The sequence below is a fragment of the Centroberyx gerrardi genome, chromosome 16 (genome assembly GCF_048128805.1).
Source record: "Centroberyx gerrardi isolate f3 chromosome 16, fCenGer3.hap1.cur.20231027, whole genome shotgun sequence".
NCBI classification, from domain to species: domain Eukaryota; kingdom Metazoa; phylum Chordata; class Actinopteri; order Beryciformes; family Berycidae; genus Centroberyx; species Centroberyx gerrardi.
In genome coordinates this window covers 7,197,782-7,224,181 of record NC_136012.1, presented here as the reverse complement: position 1 = coordinate 7,224,181, position 26,400 = coordinate 7,197,782, and the positions used below count along the sequence as shown (strand labels likewise).

General features: G+C 40.0%; 1 protein-coding gene across 1 annotated transcript; it reads right to left on the bottom strand.

Annotated features, from left to right (window-relative positions):
• Window positions 1-732: 732 nt before the first annotated feature.
• gabra2b (gamma-aminobutyric acid type A receptor subunit alpha2b) lies at window positions 733-25,358 on the bottom strand. The gene is made up of 9 exons (XM_071927208.1): window positions 25,291-25,358; window positions 23,679-23,794; window positions 15,452-15,519; window positions 13,131-13,351; window positions 12,504-12,586; window positions 11,437-11,580; window positions 4,624-4,776; window positions 2,762-2,964; window positions 733-1,041 (listed from the first exon to the last, which is right to left on the bottom strand). The coding sequence occupies exons 1-9, from the start codon at window positions 25,356-25,358 to the stop codon at window positions 733-735; spliced, it is 1,365 nt and encodes a 454-aa protein (XP_071783309.1).
• Between the last annotated feature and the right edge of the window lie 1,042 nt (window positions 25,359-26,400).

Here is a 26,400-nt window from a genome sequence, read left to right as displayed (position 1 = left end):
TTACTCAATGCAATGTGCTCTCATCATTTTTCATCTTGATTTTTTCCTCAAATCATACTGATTATTTGTATATAATGCTGATGCTCAGTGAAGTTGACGGCACTATTTTTTTTACAGCCTTTTTGGCTCCAAGTGTTTCAACAATTCTGGAGGTCAGTGTGCGAGTACAGCCCCATACCTATAGTCACAGACAATAAAACAACTTCTATATTGTAACACAATATTGTACAGGTGTATTTTTGCATTGGCTTGGACAGGAAAAGAAAGAGTCAGGCCACTGTTAGATGGCAAATAAACATCATATAATCAGCCCCCTCCCCTCCAAAGAAAATGATATTATGCAATATCAAGAGGGGAGCGGGCTTTAACCGGCAGAATTCAACACATTTAGAAAGAATCTTAAATAACATTTGTGTGTTAACGATTTTGTGTTTAGTCTCCGTTTGAGTTGTATGTAGCCACGTGACTGGAACCATACGTTCAAGGAAGTAAGCACTCTAATAGAAGTAACCACACAATATGTCACCATGAAACCATGAATATAAATATACATACACATTTACAAAAGCCAGGTTTTTCAAAAGTGCTGCAGACAGTGGTGTAGAAAACAGGAGAGGATAGAGGATCACGATGCAATCCAGGACTCGACTCTGCAAAGCGTTGCGTATGCAGTTGCTGGAAGTATTTGGTACGTCTTTTAGTCCCCGGACCAGAACCCATTGAAACTGGCCTCTAATTAGACGGGACCATATCCTTTATAACTGGTTCTCTGTTTAAGTAGGTGGCCCAGTAGACGAGGTTGAAGGAGCCGAAGAGAACCGGGAACATAATCCTTGACATCCTGTCGATTTTGCTCACGCTGTTGAACGTCTTCTTGCTGTCCGGGGCCTTGCCGTCCGCCTTGGCCTTGTTGGGCTCCGAGGCTCCGCCTTTGGCGATGGTGGGAAGCATGCTGGAGTCCTTGGTGATGTTCGGCGCGTAGTTGGCCACTGCTACGGCATAGGCGTTGTTCTTCTTGACCACAGATGCCCTCTCTTTTTTCTGTTGAGAGACCGAAAGGTTTAGGAGCAGTGTCAAAGTTTAAAAGGACTGAGAAGCAACCTCAGACTTGTCATGTACTGTAACCATCTAGTACTCACATGTACTTAAGGGAGTGATGTGATAATAATGAATGGGATCTGGTAATGGATCAAACTAAGAAAGAAAGGTCAGAATGAAGGCCAGCAAAAACACAGTGGATTTTCCATCAAGCCAAAGACAACAACATTTTCACAAGGATGCACTTGTATATAAATGCTGTGTATTTTGCTGTGTACTTGTTTCCATGTCTTTTAAACAAGATTTGGATGTCAGAATTTTACAGTATTACAGCTAAATCTTAACTTGTGTATGTAAAGAGTAAAATTTCCCTTGGAATGGAGGTGCATGTTAAGATCTACACCAAATGTGGCCTCAATTGCAATAGGCCATCACAAATTATGATAGGGGGAATATTATCGTAATACAATTACACCTTTACTTTCTCATAGTATCACGATTTACACACTTGAACAGTTTGTTCAAGTGTGTCCATGCAACCATATAGTGTAAATGTTAACCTGAAGAGCTACAGGAGTTACACTTAAAAATTGCATTATGGCATTAATAACATAACTTAAAATCGAGTGATTAATGATGTTTTTGACAAAATTTTATTACTTTTTATTTCACCTTAATCCAGTATTATATTGTCAAAGTATACTTCGATTTTTTTCCCTCCATAAAAATAAACTGTGTCACTTCTCTGGATCTATTTGGAGTGCTATTTTTACATACGTTTTAATTAAAAGCACAGGTTTTTATATAGCTTGTTTTTACTTATCTTTTTGTATTTGCTTGTTTTATATAACCACATTTCAAATTCATGTCTGTCACTTGTACATAAAGTTGTCTGACAGCTACCATTATCACAGTTGTACACAGTTAGACACTGAGTAACTCCCCTGGAGCAGTTTAGGGGTTAAGTGCTTTGCCCTAGGGCACATCATAGTTATTTATGGGCAGAGTGCATCGCTGGCACTTCTCCAGTCACTTTCAGAGCCGAAACCAAATTTCCGCACTGGTACTGGAATTCTAATCAGCGGTCTTTCTATCCCGAGCTTGCCTCTGGCCTGTCACGACTACCACGCTCCCTTGGCTAACAATACACTGAAAGAATTGCACTGATTGAAGTTTTAGTTATACAAACATTTCTCGGAGGCAGAGCTGCTCTGCAGGCAGAAATAATCTCATCGTTGAGTTAAATCTCAATGGTCAGAGCCAAAGAACCACAGTTTTTCTGGCTTAGTAACGTCAGACTGAAGCCCAGTGAAGAGACAAGAGGTAAGAGAGGAGATAGCTAATATTATGAAGCCTTGCTAATGCATAAGTTGTCTACTGGTGTGTTAGCTAGTTAGCCTAGCTGACCTTCCAAATTCAAATTAGTCAAATTAGTCATACTAGCCTATAGGTAAGCTAGTTAGCTAGGCTACTGACCTTCTAAAATCATGAATGTTATGTTCATGAATGAATGAAAAGAAGTCATTTATATTTTTATTTATATTTTGACCACAGATCCTTCTTTGCCATTCAAGTTTTCTAGTTAGCGCTCTAAAGAATATGGTTCTTTGGCTCCTCCCATTGAGGTTTAAATCAACCAATGAGATTATTTCTTCAACATACAATGCTATGGATTCTCTCTGAAAATGGAGCCTGTCAGAAGACATGTTTTTTCCCTCATTACCTTCTCATTCACGACGCTCTTCCCATCCCAAGCCCATCCGCGCTTTGTGAAGTAATTGACAGTGGCAAACTCAATCAGAGCAGAGAAGACAAAGGCATAGCAGACAGCGATGAACCAGTCCATGGCAGTGGCGTAGGCGACCTTGGGAAGGGAGTTCCGCGCACTTATACTCAGCGTTGTCATTGTGAGAACAGTGGTTACACCTGGAAATAAAGAAAAGGAAAATAGTATTTAGTAACAGTGAATCCCTGTACTGAAAGTTCAGCTATTGTGATCATCATTGTGTTCATAAGGAGAGGGGCTGCTTTGGATTAACCTTGTCCCCAAGTGTTTATGCTCCATGAATGTCGAACAATATGCAAAGGAAATGACCATTGTTTATATTATGGACATAAACAGAGCTCCATTTTTTGTTGCGTTGTCTGACTTTGAGTTGTGTTTCACTGGGGAAATAAACACCTAAACACCTAACCCTGTAATGAAGCAAGTGGAAAAGGGGGGCAACAAAGGGGCAATTAGGCACCTCTGCCCTCACAAATGCTTGATTACAGGGTGATATATCGAGGGTTTAGAGCGAAAGGGACGTGACATGTTTCTAATTTTATAGGAGAGCAAAAACAAAACAAAATGATAAAAAAATTGTATTCAAAACATAATATAGCAACCATTCATATTTTTAGAGATTATTGAAAAAAACACTCTTTTTGCACCAAGGTTTTCACTTGAATCTTTTGTATCTTCCCCTTTATTTCAGTGTTGTTTATGATTGCAAACGTGTTTCGTTTGACCATCAGATAGAGCTAAACAAGACATTTCCAATGATATATAATGTTAATTTTTGGCCAAAATGTCACTGACGCCCCTTTCACACCAAACCCTTGATATTATGGCTAAAGCTGACAGGCAGTCAATATTTTGTGTGTTGGTCAAAACTAGACATTACTGTCCTTTGTGTCTTTACAGTGAGGTTACGATGACCCCACTGGCCCTAATGACCACTGACCTTCAGTAATGCTTTAACAGTTGGGGGCAGGTTTAGTGTTGGGCTTTGTGCGCTCTGTTCTTGACTTCCATACCTGGTCTTTCCCCAAGCTAACCAGTCTTAGGTCACTGTTATTAGTTCCGCTTGACTTTTCAGTTTCAGCGATAGGCCCATTTCTCATTGACTTGTGGTGACGTTATATTTTATATGTCGACTTTACTGGTGTCCAGCAAGCAGCAAATTCCATTTCTGAGGTGTTCAGATCCACTAGGTTCTGGAAATAAATTTGTTTACCTTATAAGTCTTTCCATCTGTAGGATAAAATCCAGCAACAATTTATCCAGAGGCAATAATTAATCCACCAACAATAGCTCTGCCTTGCAGGTAAAATCACTAAATTAGGCTGGAATTTGTTTCAGCCTAGCAGGGTTGACATACCAGCATGCACACATTTTGTGCACTTTGTCAAAGTGCATAGGTGCAAAAATGTGTGTTAAAACGTAAAGTACACAGTACTTTTCAAACTTTTTTCCACTCTCAGTATTGAATTGGTGTCAACTTGCATAAGACTCAAAAACTATCCTGTTTTCTTGTGTGCCTCACCATTTGTCATCCAAATTCGGCCCTTTACTATTTTTGTCCCCCATGTTGACAAAGCTTGAGTGAATGATGCCACTTGCCATCATGTGTGTTGCTTGAGATCTAGCATTAATAAAACTGCACCTAAATTCCATCAGTTCCATTTGGTATTGAGCTATGTGAATAAGACACAGGTTTATATTATGATTACTCCCACTACTACTCCTACTAATAATAACTTTGGTTATGTTCTTTGAACAGATTGACAAGCTTCAACGTCCTGGCACAGGCAGACACTTACCAAATACAGTCCTGGCTGGCACCGATTCTCTGTTCAACCAGAAAGACACTTGGGAGAGAATGACGGTCATGATGCATGGGAGGTAAGTCTGGATGACAAAATAGCCAATCTTCCTCTTCAAATGGAAATGAGCTGTCATGACTGTATATTCACCTGTGGAAAGAAGAACCAGGGTCAATTTAAACCACCAACACTACCACTAATACTACTACTACTACTACTACTACTACTACTACTACTACTACTACTACTACTACTACTACTACTACTACTACTACTACTACTAATAATAATAATAATAGCATTGATTGCATTTAATGAATGAAATTAATTAATACAATGATATTTTAACATCTCCGTTTCTGATTTCTAAATGAGACACACAACCCTCAGATAATACGTCCATAAATGGCCATAAATGTATTTTTCATTCTGACGATCTTCAGTTGTGCATGAAAGGCATTGAATTTCATTCATTTAAAAACAAAACAACAACGACGACAACAAAGAAGTCCAGACCTATTTATATAAAACCCAACCATTTAAAAGATAGGTCAAGGCCTACTTATATAATGATGAACTAAAATACATAATTTCTAAAAATATTTATCATCATAAATATTGATAGAAGCCTAAGGCTGTCCAAAGGAGTTACAGCTAGGAGCAGAACACAGAGAGAGAAACTGATGGTGGGAAATTTGCATAAAGCACTGTGTTGCATTTGGTTATCTGCACGGATTGAAGATGTCAGCAATGCTTCTTTCATGTGAGGTTACTACGCTACAGCCTTTTCCTCTAATTTAGCCTAAAAGAAGCAGATCAAAAGTATTATGCTGCGTATTGTACTGAAATTAAACAGGCCAAACAGGCAAACAGTGGCTCTCATTTATCAAAAGCCTGTATTCTTTGGATAGGCTACCTAACAGAAATCTACATAAGTGTATTGCATTCACCTGAAAATTCAAATTCAACCCAGTTTTTCCAAATCAATGACATGAGATAATTAACTCATAATTCTTAGAAAAGATCTCATAATTCTGAGATAATTATCTCTGATTCTGAGAAAAGCTCTTGTAACGCTGAATACTGATGACTTTCATTAAAGTCCATGATGCTGAGTCCAGGAGTCCAGTGTCTGACCATTGGGATTCAGCAACTGCTGCCTCCATGTGTCTCGCTCCCAGTGCACAGGAAGTGGTGTTTTATGCATCAGAACCATCAGGGAACATTTCACTCTACTAGTCAAACCTGACCACAGGAGTTCATATCAGCAATTCCACAGAGTTGTGGAAAGTGGGTTGCGTCCATATTGTTTTGTGCTGCCCCACTATATAATTTATATCAATAAAACAGCTTTATTTTTATATGAATATCATACAGAACGCAGCTTTACGATACTTAAGCTTTCTTCGGCAGAGATTAGAATAGCCCTACTTCAGCTGTTGAGAGTACATTTTGGATATAATGATCCGTCCATACATAGAAAACTAGACATTATGCTGATTTCCTAACCACAGTGCAAAGCCTAATAGCTGACAAGGCCGTGAAACACTGCCAATGCTGCGGCAGCAGGCAGGCCTTCCAAATGGAAGATATCTCAAAGAGAAGCCAAGATTAGACATGAGAAGAAAAAGATGTGTTACCCATGGCAACAGAACAGAGAAACATAGCTCATTTGCTGCGATTCTGAAATGAAGGCCTTGATACACACTGCCACTTGGCAAGAGGAAAGTCCTTTTCAGCAGTGGGGGGGGGGGGGGGGGGGGGGGTCAATTCGAAGGACTAATCCCAGAAGATTTCTTATTCCCTCCTTTTTTGAACACAGTAGTTGTATTGCCTGCATTTTTAGCAGTTATTTGAGGGCTAATTCTCTCTGTCTCTCGCATACACACACACACACACACAGGCGCACACGAAAACACACGCACACTCCAGCACTGGAATTTAGCGAAATTGAGTGAGTGCACTCTCAGTACCCTATGGAGCTCTATATCTTCTGTAATTTAATTTGCATGCCAGCCCCGATGCCTCTGTTGTGGATGGGGGAGGAGGATGTACAAGCAAGGAATCCACGGGATGTGGCTGAATTTTCTCTAGAGGAGCTTGTGATCCCCTCACTGAGGAGGGAAGACGGTAATTATAGCATGAAGATGATAATCGCGTCGTGGTCACAGATGTAGGAAACAAGGTTCTCGGCTAACATCGCTGGAATACCTCGCTCCTAGGGGATGTACAGTGTGTAAGCTGTCCAACAGGGGGCACATGCTCTCATACAAGACAATAAGCTGAAGAAATTGAGACGTCATAGGAATTTACAGCACTCAAAGACGTCTTAAACCATTTCTCTCTGCTAGACATAATTTTTTTTTTTATATTTTGAAGCATTTTTCTGACTAGCTGACTAGTTGAACACACATAAGCATCGGCAAGAGAAAATAAATATAAGAGTCAATATAAAGGTTTGCCTGGCAAATACAGACATTTTTCTTAAATCGGTAGTTCACCTTAAACACAATGGGTACATGAAGATGCTTATTTAGCTGATAGTTATTTAAATGATGAGGGAGAATTTTATGTGGCAGGAAATTGGCACCATTCCAGATCTGTCAAAAACAACATAGATTGTTACCTGAATGCTAAATAAGAGGTGAATCAGTTTTAATGAATGCACTATAAAGCGTTTGTTTTGGGAGTTATAAATGTATTATACACTGGCTTTCAAGTACAGTGTTACTCTATTCATTTCTGTTCACACAGTATTCAGATTTGACAGTGATTTTTGTGACACTGTTAGACAAGCAGTGATTGTTTCAGACAGCGAACAAGGAGTGAGATCCATGGCGATTGGCATTTGAATTGCTTTACAATAACAACTGTTGTCTTTGTAAGTCGGACATCGCTGTGTGCAAATAAATATATGGCTGAATAGGGGGATTTCTATACCAGTGTGCTGATAAGCTCACAGGCCGATGCAAGATGTCCCTCCCAGTGAAGCCTGAGAGCACATTCATTCGTGCCAAATGACCTAGTTTGCAAGTACGCTACACCAAACACTGACACAGTAGTGATGAATGATTAATTTAAAGTCAGCCAATCAAGAAATGTGGAGTGACTAGTTAAACAAGAGGAACAGTCATTGGCAGACATTCTGTGCTCTATTCAGACATCATACAGCACTTAACCTAGATAGGAGCATTTAGTTCAGATGAAAGGATATTCTTACTCAATGAAATTGAGGCAGGGATTCCCTTGATAGTGGAATACACCCACTGGGGAAACACGCTATGGTGGTAATCCATACCTATAGGGAATAGTGGTGGACCACTTAACTCAGGGACTTGGTGATATAGGATATGTCCTGTTTTTCTGTATTTTATATATTTTCTGCATCTAGTTCAGAATGCAGGCTTTTATCTGAAACTAAAACGAGAGATCATAACTACCATTTAACCCTGTTTACATTAGCTGCCATTTGAAGTCGGAAATGATTTCACAATTGTATCGATAACAATGACTTGGTCTCAACCTGCGCTTCAGAGCTTTTAGTTCCCTGTGGACAGAGGCGGAGCCTGAGTTCTACTGGAAAAGCTCTTTTAAGTATTCTCATATCAAGATTAAAGACCCTATTTCTGCCACAGGGAAAATCACACTTCATTTCACTGAATGGGGTCTTTCATTGAAAGATTTTTTTTGCGGCACGTTTAAGTGGGTCTATATTTGGTGCTCAGCGTTTCATGCCACTTTGGATGCCATCGCTGACTTTCACCCACTCTACCCTGGAATACCTCGAAACTTGAGAGAAAGAAGTCCTGCGGATGAAAAGTGGAGCAGCTTGTGAGGAAAAGAGGACTCGCTCAGCCACATAAAGAACACCTCAAACTTCACATCGATGCTCTGCAAACCACCCACTCCTCCCTCTACTTTAGTGTTAAAGTCTGGAAGCGATAACTCCAGGTCAACATTCTCTACCAGCAACAAACTTCTCAAACTCTTGCACTCTTTCACCATCAGCAAATGCAACTCATTCCCTACATTCTTCTGAACATTTCACAGCTCCACTACCCCTAAACCTGTGTCAGAAAACACCCTTGTGATCCAAATTCAACTTCTCTCAATTATTCCAAAACATCACATCTGACATTATCTTAGTGGTTGCTAGCATGACGATTTCTACTTGGCCCTGGATCTGATCCCCATTACTATCATCATCATATTCCATTCCAAAAAGCTAGTTCAGTCATGTTTGACATACATGTCATGTGATAACTTGTCTGTCTGCTCTATTCGGCAGGTCTGTCTATTTTGGGGTCCCCCAGGGATCCGTTATAGGTCCTCACTTATTCTTACTCTGTATGCTCTCCCACATTAATATTATCCATACAAAAGTATTCTCTTTCACTTTTACACCGATGATACACAACTTTATATAACAATTAAACTTGGTGATATAATAAAAAAAGACCTGAATCCTGTATGGTAGACAACACAAGACTCCCTAAGCAGCAAAGAACTCACTTGTCAGACCTCTGTCTTAATTGCAATGGCTGTACAGTTAGCCCAAAGGATTCTGTCAAAAATCTTGGCAATTATCTTTGATCCAGACTTAAGTTTCCCAATCACATCAAGGCAACATGCAACACAGCATATTTTCAGTTTAGAAATATCTCCAGGATTAGGCGTTTCATCTGCTCTACTGATGTAGAACTACTCATCCTTACTTTTGTTTCTTACAGAGCTTACTCCTGCAAAGTTCTGCTCTCTGGCTCTCTCTCCAGCGGCTCCCTGCAAATATATGTATTGATTATAAAGCATCACATGGCCTCGTGTCTCAATACATCACTGATTTACATACTCCCTACCAGCCTGCCCATAATCTCTAGTCACAGGATGTCAGATTCCTTGTCAATCCCAGCAATTGAAAGAAAACAGCTGTGAACCTTCTCCTGTAGGACTCCCACCCTCTAGAACGAGCCTCCTGGCCTTGTCAGAGAATCAGAGACTGGCTCTGTATTCAGAGACAAATCCAGACTCAAGGTCCATTAATTTAGCACAGTTTACAACCTATAGATCCTACTTTTCCACACGCTCTCAAATTTACACACACACACACACACACACACACACACACACACACGCTCTGGCCCCATTTCTTGGAATCTGTGTTAGTTTGTTTTCATGGAATGCACTAGTTCTACTTATTTATTTTTTGTTCTCATTATCTCTTGTTTTATTATTGCCGATTTTTCGATGTATTTGTGTTCTGTTGTCTGCATAGCACTTTGTGACAAACGTGCTTGTTAAAAATGTTTTATAAATAAATTTGACTCGACAACTGATTTTCTTTGATAGAGCATCTTTCTATTTCTGTACAGCTGAGCGGCCCCTAACAGAGCCAGCGCTGCTTGATGGCAACATGCTTCTGGAATTTCTTTCAGAACTGCCACATTTCTCAGTGCTTTAAAACCCACCTTAAGTTTCTTCTATTAAAACAATTTCTAAGAATAAATTTAAAAAAAAAACAGCCTTCAACTGGCTCCACTTCCTTTAGGCCAATTCTACATCTTATTGTCTCCTCCTTTTTACTTTTCATCCATTTTTCTTTTTTTAACTCTGGACTTATATTGATCTTTTTTGCTTTTTCCTGTTAAGCACTTCAAGATTTCCTTCTGAAAAGGAGAGACGCCATTCAAAGAGATGCTACTCTTCTCTAGTACTCCATAATGACAATCAAAACCCCAGCTGTCCCTGCCCCAACCTCTTAGTCACCTGGGTTAAAATGATCCCGTCAACTACTGAGCTCGTCACTATTGGATACACTTGCTGATGCCTCCTCTCCAGCATCGTTTGAGCGGAACGCACCTTTTTCTACGCACACCGAGTTATTCGCTCTCTGCGCCCGGAACATAGCTTTTCTTTGTCGGTTAATGCGCCACTGCACTTTTGTGAGACACACCTGTGTCTTTGGGCATCAACATAAGACAGTTGAATCACTAAGGGATACAGAAGCCATTCATTCCTGCTGGAGCTCCCCTGTTTGTGTCTCTGACAGCTACAGCAGACAGATGTGCTCCCTTATGTCCAGCTCCGCCTCAAGATCTCTCACTGTCTGTCTCTTTCTTTCTTTTTGATTTCTTATTGACATCTCAACATTGGCTGAGGAATTTTCTCTACCCTGCCTTTGGAAAAAAACACATTGTACTGCATCTGAATTTTTCTCATCTTTGTTCTCCGAAGGGGGTTCCTGTAAAGTGGAAAGGCTTGTTGGTGCAGCAGCTTGACTGTTTGTGCTGCTGTTGGGTCTCCAAGTCACGCTAAATGAAGATGTACAAAATACAGAACAAGGTAGGAAAGTCAAGATACATGAATTTGTCAAATCCCTATTTGTCAAATCAGGCAGGACAAAAAATTTCTACCAATCTCGCAAGTCCAGTAAAGTGAATAACAAAGAAGACATAACCCAGCAAGCATTTAACAGAAGGCAACGTCCAAGTTCGATATCAACCAAACAAGCACAAACTTTTTCACAATATGATATTATGGGACGGTCCACATTTTTGCAAACAACTAGCTGGCAAAATCCGTGCATTTTAATGGTATATTACAGTGACTAGGCTTCATAATTTCACCCGTTTTCATTTCCTTGAGCATCACCACATTTGGAGAATATGCAACGCAGCCTTTCTTTCCTATTTTTGAGGCATTTTAAAGCTGGAGGAACATTTACTGCAGTGGAGGCGGGTCAGTAGGAACTGAAAGAGTCATAATATGGATTAAATTCTCTCTACGCAACGCCACACCTCCACAAACGCTTACCTGTGCTTGATTTGATCGTTTCTTGTCCGACCGTTTGTCCGAGAAGGTCGTACTGGTTCAGGCGGGAGCTTTCTCCCTCCACCACCACAGAGTCAGAGGCATTTCGAGTCCAGGCGTAAGTCACTTCTGAAATTGTGTAAGCATCTAAAAAAAGACAAAAGGATAAAACCAGAGGGGATAAATCCGGGGCAGTCACTGCCATTGATGATTTACAAGAAATGATTTCAATGACACAAATGAAGAGCCCAATATAGTGCGTTTGATGCTGGGTTACTGAAACACATTGTATAGTAGAGGGATAAAAACTCTCAGTGGAAACACCCTTGGTTGAACAAGTAATTTGTAAAGTGCCTCAACTGCCAATCCATGAACAGTGACATTTGCCCTTTTCAATCAATCAAAACATAAATTGAATATGAAAATTAAAGACTTGCCTCCTAACCTAAGAATGTCTGATGAAATAGAATAATAGAAAGGTTTTCTTCATATTCTATGCATTTAATTAAAATTCCAATAAATTACTACCAATCCGCTATGCTACTTATTGTTGCAACATTGTTTCAAACCAGCAAAGACTTGGACTGAGTGACATACAGTAGGTCGCCACACTGATGCCTCAAAAATAAATGTGCAACAAAATTAATGTGAGGAGTCAAGGCATTTGACACATGACCCACCGGGTACTGATGCTCTTATTCTTAAACCTGAGTTCAGTCGAATGTTCTTAATCGCCCTAGCGTGTGTGTGTGTCTGTGTGTGTGTGTGTGAAAAGGGTAGCACTGCCACAGGAAACAGATGAGAAAATTTGTCACATGTTCCAGGAACATAGCCGGCTTGTTGCAACTGGAATTCTTGAAATATCTAAATTTTTCATCATTTTTTTTTCATCATTTTGATTGCTGATGTAAATTTTGTCGATCTTTGTATGGCTACTGCCAGATAAGTGAGCCATGCATTCCAGTTTCACTTGGCTCTTAGGCTACTTCCATGCCAACAAACCAGTGAGGAAAAGAAACAGCATTTTACTTTAAGTTCCCTCGGGCGCTATCGTCATCAGAGTTACTCACAGCTGCCAAATTTCAGTGGACAGGAGTGGAAGTCCATGGGGAAATCCTCCAGATGCATTGGGCACTCGGCATGCACAGTTAACCTGCATCCAATCCATGGAAAATTAAGAAGGTTTCGTAAATGCATGAAATGTAAACAGCATAGATTAGGCACGGTCTCGAAAAACTCACAAGCCCCATGCACTATTCAAGACGCTTTCCATCTGTAATGCCTCGAAGAAACAAATAATTCATCTGCACTGTAATCGGCGGTAGCAAAGTAAACAAGGCACTGCAGAGACCAGCAGAACCTAAAAAAGCTTTGTCTATGAGAAGATTGTAGGTTTCCTCTTTGATAAGAAATTGCATTGTATGCAACTGTAGTGTTCTATTATGTCTATTGCAACATTCCACCATCGCAAAATAACTAATAACTAAGGCATGGTGACACAAGGACGCTACGTTGAATGGAAACAGGAGGCATGAGCAAAACATTTGGAGAAATGGGATTCTTATGTGTTGACTGGAAGTACTACTATAGGGCCATCCAGTGTTTTTGAAGGTAATTCCAACCTAAATCAATCTTTCTTGGTTCATCAAATACAACTACAACTTTGTCTGTGGTTGTGTTTGTGCAACTTGATTTACCTCATGGTGTAGAGCAGCGTCCCGTCATCTTTAATCCTCAGCAGTTTGTTAGGCATGGTCATGTTATGAGCCACGGACTTCTTCCCATTGTGGAAGAACGTGTCCGGAGTCCAGATTTTACTTGCCATCAGGTTGTTGAGGGGCAAGATATTCATTGGTCCATCGAATTTCAACCTTTCGTCTTTCCAGCTTTGCCGGAAGAAAACGTCTATTGTGTACTCCTGTGGGCAGAAGAGATTAAATGAATAGATGAATCAAATGGTATAGTCAAAACATGCAAATATGACAATAATCACACTCACAATCACAGTTGACTCTATTATGACAATGACTATTACTACGTTTGAACTTTCAAATGTATTAATGTAAATGACACCCATTCTTGGGTTCAAATATAAAAGAAAAAACATTAATTCTGCTCTGGTTGACCAGTCTACAAGCAGCAGTCCTTTACGACTGACTTTGCCTGTCACTTTGGCCTGGCCGCTGTATGGGTTTTGATTTCTGTCAAAGCTCCATCAAGGTGTGGCCCGCGGTGCTGGGGTGCCTCGCAGCTCTCTGAGCCAGTGTTTTCCTAAGCTGGCTCTGAGGCCAACCCAACCCCTTGACCTACAATCCTCGCTTGTCAAAAGAAACCACGCACAAGAAGGGATTTAGGGCAGAAAGCACTGCACTGTAAAATGTGTGTGTGTGTGTGCACATGAGTGTGTATGTTTGTGTGACAGCGAGAGAGAGAGAGAGAGAGAGAGAGACCAGTGTTTCCCCCAGAATTATATTCTTGTCTGTGGAAAAGCCTCTGAAACAGCATTCAGACCATCATGTGACACTAAAACTCTCCACTGAAACCCAGACTAATGAAATTCTTTTCGATGGGTTAGCAGCTCTTAAGGCAGGGTGACCCAGCCCACCTATAAAACGGTAGGGAAACTCTCTGTGTGTATATGGGCCCATTGACATTACTGCAGTGTAAGAAAGTAAAGCTGTTTTTGGCTTCTGGTTTTAAAGAAGCCTCTTGTAAATTTCTCTTTGAAGGTAGATGGGAGATGGGGAATTTTTTTCACTTCCCAGCTTCCCGGACTTCCTATAAATCCTGTAAAGCAGCCGCCACACCAATCAGCTGGATTGCTCTTCAGCATCTGAATAAATCAATCAGGTCAGAGGAGAATATTCCTGGCCCTTGCTCATTTTTATTGGACATTTGTCCAGGAACAATGCCCGACACAAATCATTCACTGTAAGCCACGTGCCTGCTCTCGCAGTACCGTAAATGACTTATGAATAAATTATAATGCTATAATTTCCCATGCCTGGGTATACATTGAGACGATATTACAGTTCAGACATATTAGTGGCTTACTTCCTAGGTAATTAGCTCTAATGGCTGTAGCTAATGTACTCAATGACCTCTGCTAACAAAGTTGGAAGGAGGCTTTGTTTTCACCTTGTCTGTCTGTTTGTTTGTCTGTTTGTTAGCAAGATATCTCAGATCGGATTTGGCTGAAATTTGCTGGACAGATCGCCCTTGGCCCAAAGATCACTTCATGAGATTTTAGTGGTGATCTGCTATGATGCTGCGTTCATGTGCTGATTGGAAAGTCTGACATCTGGGACTTCCAAGTCAGCTGCTAAGCAACATTGTATTCAAATGCTATTTTGTCGAAAAATCAAATCCAGAAGACAAACAATAAACAAACATAAACTGTTATGGAGGTTGCAGCTTTGCAAGTTGGAGAATTGTCCAGCGTTGGCGGAGGCTTGCATGCTACCGAGTGCCTTCTATATGATTCAGAGGCCACTGCACTGTACTCCGGCATCATAACTATTAAATCAATAGTTCAATCATTTGAAAAATGGGTCTTCAACGATACTGTCATTTTAAAGAGGCGCCGATGATATCATGCGAAGGTGGGCACATGTTTCAGAATGATAAATAGAAAAGCGCAGGATAAACAAATGAGTGACTTGAATAACAAGAGGATTTTCAATCATTTATAAGGTGAAAATTGTCAGAGGAGTAGTCATCATGCCGTGGCGTGGAATACTTGTCTTACTTCAGATACTGCGGTGTGTGTGTGGGGAGAGAGAGAGAGAGAGAGAGAGAGAGAGAGAGAGAGAGAGAGAGAGAGAGGATCATGTGATTCAGAAAGGAGGGAAAGGAGTACTGGAACTAAGAATAAAGCGAGGCAAGAGAAGCAACTAATCTTCCTCAAACTGAGAGGATGAACAGGGAGCACGAGGGCGGCAGCTAAAGTGCGCTAAAAGAACAAAGATGTGGATGAATAATTAAACACGATGAATAAATATCCGATATCTGCGCTCACCATATCTGTATCTGAAACTGGTCCAAAGCTGGTGACGTAGATGTTTGTCTTCACCTCAGTTACACGATCTGGATAAGAGACAACAATTAGAGGTTCCAAGAGACTCCAGGGGGGAAGAAACAAATCAAAATATGGAGAAAGAGCAAGAAAGCAGTGGAATATGGAATTTTTCCATAAATAGTTCCATGTAGTTTTCTACAAATCGTTTTTTCTGAACTTTCTGAGAACTTTGTTTATCTGAGCTGCAGCACAGGCCAATTAATCAGGCATATGAAAGCTTTATTTTTCATTGTTTTAAAAAGAACGCACAGGCATTTGGGCTATGACACATACAATGCACTCACAATGTTATGGGTTTGAATGGGTTTGAATAAATAAATAAAATGTAAAACAAAAACTTGGATAACAATGGCTTTTTATGTGCAAATTAAACTCTACGTGGCATTTAGGAATGTGTTTGAATGCATGCTGCCTTTTGGATATACATTGACCTAGTATTTTAGTGTATTTAAAGATGCAACGGTACAGATATAAGGTCTTCTTAAGAATACATTGCTTAAAATTAGTGGTGATGACACCTTCTAGCTAAAAATCCAACTGTTGCTGAAAAAAAAAATCTAAAAACCTACTCTGGCAGAACTGGTAAGTTACATATTAAAAAGCAGCAGGGAGGGTAAATGATGAAATATACTGGTTAAAAGCAGCTCACACAACAATAAAATGTAATATCATTTGTTATCAGAATTAATTTGACAATTCTGAATTTTGAGAAAATCCTCCATAGGTTACATTAAATAATATCAACATTTACTCGTTCCATACGGCTTCTATTTCAGATCAGCGAGGCTCTACTGCATGTGATCGCCTATTCAATGAAACCATACTGTGTATTAGTGTCAGTGCAGTTCATGGTGTACCAATACGCGACCTGTGCAAGCCAATTCACAAGCAAGTCTTGTAAGACTAATTTACCGCGCCAAAGTGACATGTAAGCTATGATTTTAAGCGTATAAAATGTGTCCTAAATGTTCACACTGATGTGACAGATAGGAAGAGCGAAGCCTCATATGCTTCTTACTCGAGCGATGATGTGCCACCGCGTCGGGGCAAACTGCATCAGGTCCATTTGCTTTTCTCGACACTCTGTCTCTTTCAATAATTACTGAAGCTCCTTCTCTTATGCTTGGCCAATTCAAAAAGCTTTCACGTTTTACTCTACGCTCCGTACCGCGCGGCAAACAGCATCTCACGTATAATCTAAGGAGATCATTACTCTTAAGTAAAGTGCTCTCATGCATGGCGAGGCGGGCCGCGCTCCGCAGCCCCCCTAACAAGCAGCAAGACACATAATGGATATGCTCTCTTATTTATGAGCTAATGTAAATCAAGGGGAACCGGCAGGTTGCTTGGTAATAGGTGCAATCCATTTAGCAAGGCATACGGTGGGCTGCATTTATGTATGTAAACCAGGCCTTTGTATGTGAACCAAGCTGATGCACATGATCATGGAAGATCAGAGATTTTTCACTGGAAAGTGACTCACTGAGGCCTCCATTAGTTTGATCTATTTAAGGAGAAAGGCTCTTTGCTGAGGCATACATGAAAACATGAGGTGTAACAACAGCATAATCTTGACATCAACACACAGTCATACTACCCATTTTATCAATGGGGCTCTACCTTTTGGACTATGTATTGACTTAATGCTTTATCCTGTAAAATGTGAATGAAAAGGTCAGCTACAGGTTTTTGCACTTTGCCATTTGATAATCAGTGGTGTATATATCATAACATAATAAATCACGGCCCTAGCAAAAAATGCAACCACTATATAACTGTAAGGAGAAGGAGGAATCAACGCAAGGAGAATCAACAACAAACTGAGGTCTGTGGAAAACCAAAAACACCACCAAATGACAGCTCCAGTGCATTTGCATTTCATGAACTGTAGAGCAAATACACAAGCAGAAAAAAAAAACTACAGATACTTGTACAAATGATGCATCCTTGCAATGATGAACCTAGAAAAGAACAGCCCCTGGGGAAAATCCTTGTTTACTATTTAAAAATATCCAGAGTGCATTTAATGCCTAAGGATGCTAGGCCACGTATTTATAGGAACAAGGACAATACCTAAAGTTCATTCATTCAGCAAGAGCAGTCCTAAACATGTGCCTTTATTATAATCTGAATCATTTGCTACAGATGGGCCTGCTGATCCATATTTAATTGGTCAGAGGCAACCCGTCTGTGTTAGGAGACTGTGCGTCCCACTGTGCAACTATCCAAATGTCAACTTTACTCTTGCCAGTTTGAGCAGAGATAAAGAGCAGGAGAAAACACCTGGTATGTGTTGCACTGCGAGATGGGCCAGGGGGATCGAGCCATATCAACTCAGGGAGCTGCCATCTTTATAAGCCGAGCCCAATGGGACCATAATCCAGACTACTCCTGCAGAAGAACACAGACTGACCACAGGAACTTGCCAGTGATTCAACCTATATCCAGTTCATGAAAGCTTTTCCATTTGCTGTTCTAAACAGCCGGTGTGTGGTAGCGCTTTCCTGGGAAAAACCTACAGAAACTCAAACTGCATCAACAGAAAATCCACGGAAAAAGACGACAGGTGATCTCTGGGAAGAGCAGTGCAGAAACACCACAGCAATGAGCACTGAGCAACAAAGATGGAGACTAAATACAAAAAAATGAGAATCTTGGGGATTCGCACTAGTCTTTTGTACTACAATTAAATATTTAATAGCCCTGGAAATAATATGTTGCCTATTGCAATCGCCACTCAAACTATTCAACTTCCACCTAAAGCAATGCATATTTTATCACTTTATGTTTCTGTGTCATGCAAAATCTTGCATATAGATCTGTGTGTACATCCTAAATGATATTATTATATTATTGTGTTTATTCGTTCATTTGAGTGTATTTGTTCTGTCTCACTAAATCCCACACTATGCACAATTCTGATAACTCGATAGCTGAATTCAGACTTGTGAGCACACTCCAAAATATACAAATGTTCAACATCACCCGTTCTGACATGGGAAAAACCTCTCTAGCTAGAAGTGTCCACTAGTCAGATGAGTGACCCTTATATCCAACCCTCAACAAGGGTTAAACAATCAGATTTATGACCCAGTATCAAAGGTGGCAATGCTGCTGTTTCACACTGCCAGGGAGAAGTCCAGCTTCAGGCGATATTCATCCTGATGCTGGCAACTGACAGAGGACTTTGGTAACCGGCTTATGATGTGTTTCATGATACGTTCATGAATGAACAATCAACATTTATGATAGCTTCATTACACATTTATGTAACATGATTTTATGATTTTGTCCTCCAATTTTATCTAACAGATTTCAATATAAAGCTGGAAAAAACAGTAGGAGTTGTAGATAAAAAGCAGGCTACTGGTACTGACTTCAATAAATCAGCTTTTTTTTTTTTTAGCAGAATATGCTTTTAACAATAACAGATTCTGTACAGTCTCATGGTGCATTTGTGGAGATGACGTTTCCTGTAGTTCTTTCTGAATATGAGAAGAGGATTGTGAGAGTTGTGTGAAAATTTGCAGCTAAGGTGTGAAGATTTATAGTTACAGCTTGATTTTCAGAAGAATACAACTTTTACTTCTTTTTTTTTTAATTAGATACTGCTCAAAAAGCACAGACATGGTTTGTAGAAAAGGATTTTCTCAAGTGCTGTAAACCATGAGCGTACAGAGGAGTGAAGAGTCTCACCCTGACTGACCGAGCTGACTGCAGCAATAGCACTGTGGTAAAAATGTGAAGCAAGTCAAAACGATATATTGAAAATCAACTAAACGAGTTAAAAATACAACGGAAGTCGATGAAGTGAACTGACTACCATCAGAGTGACCTGAGACATCATCAGTCTCCTCTACTCTAACTCGCCTGAACAATCCATCATCCGTGTGTGTGTGTGTGTGTGTGTGTGTGTGAAAATAATTGGCTATAAAAGAAAAACATCATGAAAAAGCATAAAGAGTATTGAAGAGAAAAATAATAGCACATAGGTTGCAGCTTTAGCACAGCAAATTGAATCCTGTAAGGTGACGTCAGTAAACTGAACTCATCTTTACCAGCCGGTCTGTGATGCTTTAAACCTAAGGAAACCAAAGAGACGAGGGAGGAAAAGATGTAATGTTGGTGAGTCCAGCTTTCTCTGGACGGAGCGCTGCTCGCTGCTGTTTAGGAGACAGTTTTGCTCTAAAAGGATAACTTATTCAGTTATTTTCAACCTGGGTCTTATTTTCCTAGTTGTTGCCATCATGATGATTGATTGTGTAACTACAAGAAGAATATGTGGGATTTTTGTGGGCTCTATCATCTCCCACCTGGCATCACAAACTGCGTAAGTGTGTCAACACAAGTGGTAAACACAGCAGGGAGTCCATCGATGTCTGCAGTTCAAGGTATTAAAATCAAAGTTATCAGTTATATTCACACTAATACAATCAACCATACTTATAAAAAGTGAGAAATATACTGTATACTATAGTTCATTTATGTTTGATTTTAAATTGAGAAATACAAATGATTTTGGATGTGGGTGTTCCAACAAGTAAAAAACGTAAAGAACACTTCCTAACTGAAGCACCAAAATCCCGATGTGACTTGAACGCAGCAGAAAACCGTCAGCATGCAAAGTAAGCAAGAAAGTGTGGGAGCAACGCAAAAAAGTAACAAATGGACTATTATAACTGAAATATTGTGATAACTGTTTGATTGCAGTTATTTAAAGCCTTGTTTAACTGCAGTGTGAATGTTTTTGTGTTGAAAGACTTTTTGGTTTCAACTGTTGGAGCTTGCTTTGGCCCTTGAGTGTGTACTGGAGAGCAGCGCTCCCGGGTAACTGAAGCTATGTCAAGCTCTACAGTGAAGTAAGTGATGAAATTTTGAACACAATCAATCGTCATCATGGCAAAAACTAGGAAAATAAGGTTCAGGTTGAAAATAACCAGAATTATGCTTTAAATTCCAATTTGTCATTTCCTGTGGGCCGAGAAGTGGCCAAATCTAAGGCATCTCAATTAGTGTTGATGGGACGCTCTTCTCTGTTGCAGTCCCACTTTGTGATTTAGGCTGATAAGACAGGTGGATTTTCACATAAAGAATCTTCCCTATAGCGCAGCTTTAAAGTTGGAATGGAATCCATAGCTTCAAGTATGAAGTTAGAGGATAAAGTTTGGGTGGAAAACAAGTTAGTAGCAGAAGTGTGAAGACGAACAGAAGTGTGTTGCCTTGCAGTCACACTAATGATGATGTGGCAGCAACTGTGCTTTCCACATTCACTCTTTGCACCCTGGCTTGATTTCAGCGAATGTGACAGAAACCAATTGCATTTGAAAAAGGCTTGGTGCTGCCTCAACATTTCAAATAGATGGGAAATGTGGAAAATAAATACTGTTCGCAGAACTTAGGATTACAATTTAAAGTCCACAGTAGTTACGTTACAGGCTCCATATGAGAGAAAAATAGTTGATTCTGCGTCTTTCAACAATGAAAGCAATAGGCCTATTTAGCCGTCAATAGACTCTGGTTATTTTTGCTATAAATTAATGCAACAGAAAATGTATGCAACCTATACATTAATTAATTCATTGCTGTAACAATTACAGTTTTCTTTCCTCCCCTGAAACCTTCTTGCGGCCCCAAGGGACACTTGGATTCATTTTGAAAACCTCTGCCCTAGATTCATCTTTTCTGTCTTTATCAGCTGATGATCAATGGAAGCAGTACAATGTATAAACTCTGATCTCCTGCTTCCTGCCAATAAGGCGCGGCAGAATGCTCATTAATACAGACCGAGCTGTCCCGGAGCTTAGGAAAAACATTTGAATAATGAAATTCTGTGGTATTCCCCCTGATATATTACACAATTTTGTGTAATATGTAGGGAGGGTGTTGGGGGAAACAAATACACGGGACATAGCTGTCATTAACTGCTATTTTCTATGAAGGGATTGCATTTTAAACTTTTCAAATTGAAGAGTAAAATGCAGAAGAGTGGGACGGGAAAGCCACCAGCTGGTCGGTCTTCAAATCCATTACTTATTGAAATCTGTATTTGTGTAGGGAACTTAATATTTTGAAATCTGCTGTGTAATTCTGCAACACAAATGTGTAATGAAGCTAGAGAGAGAGAGAGAGAGAGAAAGAGAGAGAGAGAGAATGAGAATATTTGCTGGATTTGAAATTCAGGCTCAATTATTATTCTTTTTTTTGGTGCCATGTTATTTGAACCCTTTGAACCCTGAAAGCTGCCATAGGGATTGAATCTATATCCCTGAATGTATGAATGAACGCATTCATGAAGCTGTGATGAAGCTCTTTTTCAGTGGAGTGCTAATATGTTTCCCCCTCAGATTAGACACACTCCTGGCCGCTCCTGTCCATCTGGTGTCATTTTTCCATTTTTAGACTGAAACCTGCACCGTAAATGAGGCCCTGTATACATTAATGGGTGCAGCGCGGTGCTCACACTGTCAGGGTTAGGGGCTCCATTCCCGCTGGAGCCACCTCTGCTAAAAATGGATGTGCTCATGGTGCTGTAAGGCACTTTGGATAAAAGCGTCTAATTTATGTTTGGATGTTTTATTAAATAGTCGGATTTGAGCTCAGATATAACACTGTGGATGCAGCGTGGCTCCGTCGTCGGAATTCCCCTCTCTGGAATAATAAAATTAGTCTGACTTCACCAGGAACAGTTTTTGTTGACGGTGTAACATTAGTTGGACTAGGTTTCTTTACATTTATCTCTGTTCCAAGCTAAGTTTCTTTTCAAGGAGCATCATCACTGATAACAATCTTTCAAAAATCAAAAATCACAACATGTATTTTATCCATTTAGTTCTATAAATCTGCAGTGGAATCATGTCAAGTGAAATGTACAAGAATTGGGCCAAATCAAAAATGCCAAAACATAGAAAAATACTGTACGTTTATATTTTCTATAGATGTCGATAGTAGAAATATGGCTGCAGAAATCATATTGATGGAAACAGGCCATATTGTCACAGCTCATTTTACTATGAACCTGAGCTACAGTGTAACCATTAGCCATTCATTTATGCTTTTCATAACCAGCAAATGTGCTAGCAGCACTGTTACTGTAGGTCCAGTCGTACAAGCCAAGAACTGCCTAGCTAAGGGAGGTCTATTCCCCATATGGCAGCTCCTGGGCTGGGCTGATGGCCCTAGGAATTTGAAATTCAAATGGCACCAAATCCTGAGGGAGGAGCTCAGCTTTGGGGTGAGGGGCCAGCTGGAAATGAGATGCCAAACATGGAGGATGATCGGAGAGGTGAGGATGGATAGAGAGGCACTGAAGCTGTACTGAAGCCATAGGAGACAATGTAATTCTCCAGCCTCAGCAAACACAATGCATTGTCTTGTGCAGGGATTGGGATTGAAAATATGCGTCAAGCCCACAATGCTTATGTAGCTTAAAATGTAGCTATCAAACACCTCCGAAGCCCATGAAACTCACATTAGATAAAAAACGCATTCTGAACATTTGGAACATAAAATGGTTAAAAACACCAGTCTACAAAAATATGTGCTATTTCCAATTTTAAGGCTATATTATACCTGTTCTGCGGCACTAAAAATATGCTGTTAAAATGTTATGAATGACTCTATGAATGAATGAATGAATGAATCAGTGAATTAATCAATGACTGAATCAATACTAAAATAAATCAACAGGCATCAGACCTGGAAGACTTCAGTATAAACCCCAGGTTGTGTCACTTTCTAAGCCAGTGATTTGCCAAAGCTCCAAGATATTACTGATGATATGATTACTTATGATGATATTACTCTTGTTCACTACAGCCAAACTCTCACTAGAATTACAACAAGTCAGCACAACTACACTGAAACCGAAAGAGCATAAGTCATGTTACATGTGGCTAAATACAGTGTAGTGTAGCTATGTGCCCCTTCTTGTGATACATGCTATTACATAATGAATAGAAGCACAAAACGAAAACAAATGATGGTATTTTTGTTAGATAGTGAGAACTTAAGTCTTCGGTTAGTAAAATGATAACACTTTTGCAGATTGGATTGAATTTTACAGATATTGCATGATGAACTACAGGTAATGATTTTTTTCCCCCATAATGCATATACTGTATACTGTATATAGCATTTTGGAAATTAACCCTTCAAATGTCCTCCTTACCCCCAAGACCAGGCCTTAGTCGATTATCATAGCCATCCAGTAGTCTGTCCAGGATCCGTGTGAACAGGGTTATGTTGGTTTTAAAGGCATCGGATGTGGAATCGGCATTCACTGACCTAGTCAACAGACACACGATTATAACATGACCAGCTAAGGGACACTTTATAGGAATCTGATTACATTTTAACTGTATTTAGACGTAGAATTCTGTTTTCCTCAGCGGCCTGATTTACGGAAAGAAAAGGGGTCGTTATTGTCTGGCAGAGATTCCATACATGCCCACACACATACATACATACACACACACACACACATTCACATCATGGATGACCCAGTTCAAGGCAGAACATTCGTGTGCCATCTGATCTTGGAGCCAAAGCACAATTGAATATGCAAATGTAATCAGAGCTGGAGATTCATGGTAAATGAATTCAGATAAGGTCCTAGATTACAGCTCTGTTTTTCCTCCATCGCCTCACGACTGTAGCTACACACATTTGGTGGAACACCTTCAGGTTAGAGGGGTCTTCTACTTTCAGCAGGAAATGGGAATGTAAATGCATGTTGCTCCTTTTTCATGTTCGTTTACATCTGGGTATTACTTCTTCATTTAGACCACATGACTACTCTGATTACCAAGGGTGGAAGTACTGAATTTCATTTACTCTTTGTTGGAGCCAATATGGGTGTATTGTTACTGTAATTGAGTTTTTTTTTTTTAATGTATTTGTATTTTTTGAAGTCATAATATTAGTTTTATGCTTTTTTTTTATGCTACATTTTAAATCACATCCATTCCAGACTATAAATATTGTAGGCTCTCCATTAGCATTGCATCAGAAGCTAGCGTAAATTAAACCTGCACCAAAATTCATGTGGAGTTGGGGTAACTAGCTGCAAATGCTCAAATTTATCCATGATAGTAGCTTAATTATCTTCTACTTTTATATCTACAGTATTATTGGTTTGTGTTTGCCTGGTTGTTGTTTAGCTAGTTTGCTAGCTAGTTGGAGTAGCAAAAGTAGCATCAATGTAGTAGGTTATTGAATAATAAGTATGGGTGTTTTCACTGTTTTGTTTTATCACAGATGGAATAATGACATGAATTTTTGGAATCTTATTTTTAGAAAGCTCAACATAGTCTTTACAATATCACATATTGAACTTACACTGTCCTTTTTACATTGGAAAAGAGCTAATATCCGTTTTTTTTTTATTTTTATTTTTATTTATTTTTTAAGTAGGCTAACTAGGTAGCTTTTATGTCCAGTAGCCTACATTTTTATGATAGTTTATACTTTTAAGTAGAATTGTTTTCTACTTAAGTACAATTTCAGTAAGGCAACAGTAGCCTTCTACTTCTACTTGAGAGGACATTTTAGCAGGCTCTCACACCTGCTAGCTAATTAACTCAGCTGTGTCAGACCCAGCCTGCTATGAGCGGGAAACTGCATTGACTCCTTTGACTCCTGTGCATTGTGCGTCCACGTTGCACGAGGAGAGGGATTTAGAAGTCCGGTTATGATTGAAAAAGACTTCCCCGGAGACAGATGGGTGATCCCAGCCCACAGCATCGCTTCAAGGCGTCCCTCCCCCCATTCAAAAGACTCACCTGGTTTTCCAGAGAGCTGTCAGCGCCAGGCAGATCACAAGTAGAGACGCGCTCTCCCTGTTCCACATAGCTGCTTCAACACCTACACACCAAGGAAGGGATGCGCGTTTTATCCGGCTGACATGCCAAGGCTTTATGTGACCTACACCGACATTTTATCCGTTTACAAACACGACTTGGCTGGGGGATTCTTCCCTTAGTATGCGTAAAGAAGAAGAAGAAGAAGAAGAAGCAGAAGAAGAAGAGACAGCAGCTGACAGTAATTAGTATTCACTGACACGTCCCACGCCTCCACTCAGTCAACATTTCTGTTACCAAAAATATTTGCTCAAGTCAATCCGCCGAATTGAAGCTCTAATTCAGAGGGGGGGGGGGGGGAAACTTGAATAAATACCCTATAATATTATCCATGGGAAACGTGGAAGAGGTGTGAAGCTTCTCTCCCACGCTTTTCAGCCTTCTCCTGAGATAGCCTAATGAATAATAATAAAATAAATCTACCTTTTGTGTGTGTGGGGGGGGGGGGGGGGGGGGGGGGAGAAAACAACCTACTCACCTGAGGTGCAGAAAGTACTTGCAGCTGGAAACGTCGAAGATGCAAGAAAAGTTAAGCGCAATTCGCCGCTCTCTGCCGTTTTAAATAGGCTGAATGAGCGCAAGTCTGTCATGAGAACAAAGCTGCGAGCGCTGATAAATCATAGTCCCGGCCAACTGGGATAAATCCGAGATGCAATAGCCTTCATAGTTTCAGAAAATGATATAAAATGGAATAAAAAAATAAATAAAAATAAAAAAATGAAATGTATAAAAAAAAAAAAAAAAAAAAATCAGATGCGAGCTGGTCCTGGCTTCAAATTGCTCTGTTCAGCATCCTCCCCAGCGGGTAGCAGCTCGATGTGAATCGTGATAAGGAAGAAGCACATCTCAGTCTCCCTCATCTCTACACAAAAACTACAAAGGGTGAAGAGGAGACGCACTGGGTCCTAAAGATAGTTTGGTATTCACTGAAGCCTCCTGCAGCCTCCAGCCCGTTCTTAGGAATGTGAGGATGTGAACAGACTGCTGGTTCCACCCTCCCCAGACCATCTGGGCATACTGGTATTGATTATG

Bases quoted from the DNA above. Each gene is read 5' to 3' on its own strand.
- gabra2b (XM_071927208.1), bottom strand. From the start codon at position 25,358: ATGTGGAACAGGGAGAGCGCGTCTCTACTTGTGATCTGCCTGGCGCTG. The intron at 13,352-15,451 runs GTGAGCGCAGAT...TTCTGCCCACAG, and splicing joins CAGTTTCAGATACAGATATG to GAGTACACAATAGACGTTTT. The intron at 11,581-12,503 runs GTGAGTAACTCT...GTCTTTTTTTAG, and splicing joins TCCACTGAAATTTGGCAGCT to ATGCTTACACAATTTCAGAA.